We start from the raw sequence: 6,697 nt of genomic DNA, 5'->3' as shown, positions 1-6,697 counted from the left end.
TGCTTCTTCTTACCCTCATGCTGCAGCATGTCAGCAGAGAGCTGCTACTTCATGCCCAGGGGACTTACAGTCAGGGCTGCTGTGTGCTTTCTTTCAAGCCAATAATCTTACCAACATCTGGGAACATGGTCTGGAAAGGATCCTGTTATATTATCACTTTCTCCTTGAGAGGAAGTTAAAGCTGAAATGACCACTGAAAAGTGGGCATCAAGAGTAAAATGGAGATAAATGCTATCTTGTCCATGCAATTAGATCTTGTGTATCCTGTTATAAGGCAAACTATGTTCTTCATAAGGTGTTTTACATGGCAAGAACCCAAGCCCACTGATTCAGCTCTGCAGTAATTCATTCAATCTACAGATATTTTTGATTGCCATTTGTAAGGAATACTCTGATTGCCCATTCTAAAAACTTTTATTAAAACCTGTCTACCTTCATTTTCTTGCTTAGCAGAATAGTTTTGAAAAGTTTAATATGGCTTTTAATATACATAATTCTGGCTCTAGACTCCTTGAAATATCACTTCTTTACTCCAAATATTTAAAAAGCATTTTAATAAACAACTGGCACTATCTCAACTTCTTATTTACATTCAAGGATGTTTCCAAGTATTGTCTGAGTAATAATAGGTTTCATAGTCACATGCAAATGCAGCTGCTGACCCAATCAGCAGGACCTTTTCCTTAGACTTGCTAGTGAAGGAGAGTTTATGCCGACTCATTCATATACTTATATGCAGTTTCCATTTTACACATTTTGCTGGAGACCGGGGCAACTAGTCAGGGTAGGGTGGGGAGAGAGGAGAGTGTCCTCCTGCGGGAAGCCAAGTGATCTAAAATGGAACTAAAATTTCTACTTCAATAGCTCCAGACTATTAACAATAGTGCTAACTAGGTTGGCCCTTGCCCTGCTGAATTGGTTTGTGTAGAAAGAGTTAGTTCTGACTCTGGTGAGTGGAAAAGTTTATTGGCCACAATGGACCATTTCGTAAGTCATGAGGTGATGGCTCTTCTGTTTAAGTTAAATCATATTTTCATATGCTCCTACAGTTGCCTGTTTTCCCCCAGTTGTAGCATTCAGAAGTCCCATGATTACCTATGTAATGTTTTCCTTCATCAACTGTGACCTCCAAGAAGGCAAAGACCTCCACACCTGCCTCACAATCCCAGTGTTTAGCACAAGAATGCAGTAAAATTTTATAGAATTTAGTTAAAATACATTTGAATTTTCTTTATAGAAATGGATGACTCAAAATGTATCAATAAGAATAATAATTTAAATACTCTGAGTTTATTCCATTATTACATATTTATAAAAATTGGTATAGGTCATAGATTTTAATTACGATACAGAAAATTAAGAAAAGAATTGTCGAGTCTCGAGCTCTAGCTGGCAGCCAAACTTACGAGCTCTGCGATCAGCGGCCGCCATTGACGTTGCTTCACTTCTTCTGGGCTCATCTGCGCCACTCGCTCGCCACACACTCCGCAGTCCTAAGCCGCTATCATGGTAAAGCTTGCAAAGGCCGGTAAAAATCAAGGTGACCCCAAAAAAATGGCTCCTCCCCCAAAGGAGGTAGAAGAAGATAGTGAAGATGAGGAAATGTCAGAAGATGAAGAGGATGATAGCAGTGGAGAAGAGGTTGTTATTTCTCAGAAAAAAGGCAAAAAGTCTACCACAACTCCAGCAAAGAAGATGATGGTTTCCCCAACAAAAAAGGTTGCAGTTGCCACACCGGCAAAGAAAGCAGTTGTCACCCCTGGCAAAAAGACAGCCGCTACGCCAGCCAAGAAGACAGTTACACCTGCCAAAGCAGTAGCAACACCTGGCAAAAAGGGAGCCACACCAGGCAAAGCATTGGTAGCAACCCCTGGTAAGAAGGGAGCAGCCGCTCCAGCCAAGGGAGCAAAGAACGGCAAGAATGCCAAGAAGGAAGACAGTGATGAGGAAGATGAAGATGACAGTGAAGAGTAGGAGGAGGAGGATGAAGAGGAGGAGGAGGATGAATTCGAGCCCGCGGTGATGAAAGCAGCTGCTGCTCCTGCCTCGGATGACGAGGATGAGGATGACGATGAAGACGATGATGAGGATGATGAGGATGACGAGGATGACTCTGAAGAAGAAGCCATGGAGACTGCACCAGCCAAAGGAAAGAAATCTCCAGCAAAAGCTGCTCCTGTGAAGGCAAAGAGCACTGCTGAAGATGAAGATGAGGAGGATGACGAGGAGGATGATGAGGAGGAGGACGACGAGGAGGAGGACGAGGAGGAAGAACTTGTCAAAGAAGCACCTGGAAAGCGAACGAAGGAAATGGCCAAACAAAAAGCAGCTCCCGAAGCCAAGAAACAGAAAGTGGAAGCTACAGAACCAACTACATCTTTCAATCTCTTTGTTGGAAACCTGAACTTCAGTAAATCTGCTCCTGAAATGAAAACGGGTTTTAGTGACCTTTTTGCAAAAAATGATCTTGCAGTTGTTGATGTCAGAATTGGTGTGTCTAGGAAGTTTGGCTATGTGGATTTTGAACCTGCTGAAGACCTGGAACAAGCCTTGGAACTCACTGGTTTAAAAGTCTTTGGCAATGAAATTAAACTAGAAAAACCAAAGGGGAAAGACAGTAAGAAAGAACAAGATGCGAGAACACTTTTGGCTAAAAATCTTCCTTATAAAGTTACTCAGGAAGAATTAAAAGAAGTGTTTGAAGATACTGTGGAGATCAGATTAGTCAGCAAGGATGGAAAGTGTAAAGGGATTGCTTATATTGAATCTAGGACAGAAGCTGATGCAGAGAAAACCTTGGAAGAAAAACAGGGAACAGAGATAGATGGGCGATCCATTTCCCTGTACTATACTGGAGAGAAAGGTCAAAGTCAAGACTATAGAGGTGGAAAGAATAGCACTTGGACTGGTGAATCAAAAACCCTGGTTTTAAGCAACCTCTCCTATAGTGCAATGGAAGAAACTCTTCAGGAAGTATTTGAGAAGGCAACGTTTATCAAAGTGCCCCAGAATCAAAATGGCAAATCTAAAGGGTATGCATTTATAGAATTTGCATCATTTGAAGATGCTAAAGAAGCTTTAAATTCATGTAATAAAAGGGAAATTGAGGGCAGAGCCATAAGGCTGGAGTTGCAAGGACCCAGGGGACAACCTAATGCAAGAAGCCAGCCATCCAAAACTCTGTTTGTCAAAGGTCTATCTGAGGATACTACAGAAGAGACAGTAAAGGAGTTGTTTGACGGCTCTATTCGTGCAAGGATAGTCACTGACCGGGAGGCTGGATCCTCTAAGGGGTTTGGTTTTGTAGACTTCAACAGCGAGGAAGAGGCCAAAGCTGTCAAGGAGGCCATGGAAGATGGCGAAATCGATGGAAACAAAGTTACTTTGGACTGGGCCAAGCCTAAGGGTGAAGGTGGCTTCGGTGGCCGAGGAGGAGGCAGAGGTGGCTTCGGTGGCCGAGCAGGAGGCCGAGGTGGCGGCCGAGGTGGATTTGGAGGCCGAGGCTGGGGAGGCTTTGGAGGGTGAGCAGGCTTCTGAGGAGGCAGAGGAGGAGGAGACCACAAGCCACAAGGAAAGAAGATGAAGTTTGAATAGTTTCTTCTATCCCTGTCTTCCCCTCTTACATTTGAAAGAAAGGACTCTGAGGTTTTTACTCTGTTACCTGCTCAATGACGGAGCCTTCTGAGGACATTCCAAGACAGTATACAGCCCTGTGATCGACTTGGAAATCCGTATAGATAACATTTCAAGGGAGATAACCCTGTTGGTGTTGACTGGATATTCGTATAAACTTTTTAAAGAGATGAGTGATAGAACTAACCCTTATCTGTAAGTTTTGAATTTATATTGTTTCCTCCCATGTACAAAACCATTTTTTTCCTACGGAGTTTTTGTTTTTGTTTTTGCAGTGGTGGGTTATAAAGGAAAGCAGAATGTTTTATCATGATTTTTGCTTTAGCAGCTTTGGGACAAATTAAAAGTCCTAAACTCTGGTGCCAGACTTGTACTTCCTGTCCTAGAGTGTTTCTCCTGGAATATCACTGAGAGTGGAGCATGGCAAATCAGTTCTGCCACTCCAGATCTCCACCCCCTGTGAAAATGCTTATGCTTTGGTTTCAAGTATCCCAGCCATAAGTTTTTGCAGCCCCTGTGTATGTCATGTGAAAGGCTCATTGGAAGTCCACTGTGGCCTTAGCCCACTTAGAAACAGGCCCGAGGGGTCAGGTGTCCTGAAAAAGTGCTTTGGAAAGAGGACCAGGAGCACTTTAGTCTGGCCTTGTTTAGGTATGTATGCGAGAGCGATGACTGATGAGTGTAATTCCTGCTGGATGCATGGGCCAAAATGGAGGCTTTGGGACTGTGAGGCTGGAGATGAAACTACCAGTCTAGCCGATGGACCTAATATCTTTTGTAATTCCCCCAGCACCCTCAGGTTAAACCAACAAGAAAGGCCTTTGGTTTTGCACTATGATGAGAACGTGGACATTCTGGCTTGTTAAGCATTCCCTTGCCCACCCCCCACTTCCAGTAAAAGGTCACATGAGAGGCCTAGGTCAAGCGATTAACATGATATACTTAGTTGAAAAATAGTGCGCAAGATGGTACAGAATGAAAATGCCAACTCAAAAATACGGTACTGGTAGGCTAGAGGGCAAAGTAAAGGATTTGAATTAGCTTAGTTTTGTCCTGTTTATGAGTTGCTGGCAGGATGAGGGAATCTAAACCTTGTGCATATCATGCACCCCTCACCAAGTCAAGTCCTTTGTAAGTACTAAAGGCGCAGACCAGGACAAATAACCTGGTTTGAAGGGGTGGAAGATTGGAAGTTTGGGTGCTGCTGGGAAGAAAAATCAAGCCAGCAGAGGGACATCCTCTGGTCAGGCAAACCTAAAAACTAAAATGAACTATTGGAGAGCCTACTGTATAGCTCAGGGAACTCTACTCAGTGCTCTGTGGTGACCTAAATGGGAAGGAAATCCCAAAGAAAGGGGGATGTGTGTATACATCATATAGCTGATTCACTTTGCTGTACAGTAGAAATTAACAACATTGTAAAGCAACTATACTCTGATAATTAAAAGCAAAATAATGAAAAAAAAAAAGAAAAAAAAAAGAAAAGAATTGTCCATGGAATATCTTCAGAAATGAGCCTTTTATATAAATTTTTGTTATACAAGGCAAATTATCTTTCAGATGGAGTTGTGTTACTATACAAAAAGAGAAGAGTTCCATTTTCAGAGGTAATTCAAGGACATATTTGCCAATAGCCTCCTGTTTTCTATTAACATTAGGTACAGAACACGAGCTGTTAATGACACTTGTGACATTGTCCATGCCCTTCAAGATGAAGTCTTATGAGTCTTGATTGATTGTCTTATTATTTCATGTAAAGAGAAGGCAGCGAGTGATAATTAGGCTTTTAGATTCAGATTTTCAGTGTCACACAGAGGGAAGATTGTAATTCTCACTAATAATTATAAGATTTCTGTGTTGAATTATCTACACACCAACCTGCATATTTGCCCATTAATACATGGTCTGTAAAACATGAGAATGTATGTAATATACTGCTTTGACTGCTTAATAGCAACATTTCTGAAATAGATATGATTTAGCAACAGAGGTTATGTGTTCTGAGGTATGAAACACCCTGAAGATTGTTCCAGAGAACTTTTCCTGAGGCCATCAACATTACATCAGCTTTTCACTTGTGCTCATTACTTCAGCAGTGACTAAAATGAGTCAAATATGTTCCAAGAGAGTTTTAAAGTAACTATATTAATGCAATTGTCTGCTAGTTAATTAAAATTCTGAATGTTATAGTCATAGCTGCTACCAGCAATATTCATTTTGTTGCTGGATTTTGTGAACACAGCATTAGTTATGTTCTTCGTCCATTGGGTTTACAATCTGAATGTGACACAGGCAAGTCACAGAGAATGGATGGGAATCACTCAAGAGGAAGGGAATCTTAATACACCAGGAATGCCCAGCATTGTTCAGTGGACCCTGGACATTTTAAGGCGACTAACGCTGGCTCCGAAGGCGGGGTTGAGAAGGGACTAGTGTGATGGAAGAAAAGGAAACAGGATAGTGAGCTCATTTATTTCGTTCATATGCATATAAAGAAGAAAGGAAAGTAAAGGTATGAGAAAAAATAAAGAACCTTAATGAGAAGTCTCATTTAGCTAGGTTGAAGAGAGTGGAGTTAAAACAAACAAATAAACAAAAAAACAAACAAAATAAGTGGGCCAGAGAAGAAGTGCAAATGCTCTTGGAAGCAGAAGGGCTGCTCATATTTGATCTAAAAGTAAGGGGAAGATAAGTATGGTCCTTAGGATAAAAAAAAATAATCATAGTAATGTGATCAGAGTGTGCAATTATAGATACATTTTTGTTGCAGATAAACAAAGGAAACCTGGAGCCAGGAGAATTGTGTCCTAGTCTCAGTCATGCCGACTTTTGGACAAATTATGAGCCTCTATTTCAGTTCAACAATTTTTTTTGAGCATCAAGTATATGGCCTGCCCTCTACAGGTACCAGAAACTCAGGGGTGAATACCTGCCCTAGAGGAACTAGGAGCGCTAGAGGAGAGGCTGCCCTCTATAGAAACTAAGCCTCAATTTTTCTTAACTGTAAAATGCAGATAATATGTTTAATTCTGGTTCATATGGGTTTTCTAGAAGGTTAAATATA

The 6,697-nt window shown here is 41.5% G+C and overlaps 1 protein-coding gene across 1 annotated transcript; it reads left to right on the top strand.

Annotated features, from left to right (window-relative positions):
* Window positions 1-1,384: 1,384 nt before the first annotated feature.
* On the top strand, window positions 1,385-3,886 carry LOC117308670 (nucleolin-like). The gene is given in 1 exon segment (XM_073794565.1): window positions 1,385-3,886. A coding segment is annotated over 1 exon segment (2,088 nt). The 5' UTR covers window positions 1,385-1,506; the 3' UTR covers window positions 3,595-3,886.
* The last annotated feature ends 2,811 nt before the right edge of the window (window positions 3,887-6,697 follow it).

Source organism: Tursiops truncatus, chromosome 17 (assembly GCF_011762595.2).
Source record: "Tursiops truncatus isolate mTurTru1 chromosome 17, mTurTru1.mat.Y, whole genome shotgun sequence".
Lineage (NCBI taxonomy): Eukaryota > Metazoa > Chordata > Mammalia > Artiodactyla > Delphinidae > Tursiops > Tursiops truncatus.
The sequence above is the reverse complement of the archived record's forward strand: the minus strand, read 5'-3'. Positions and strand labels throughout refer to the sequence as shown.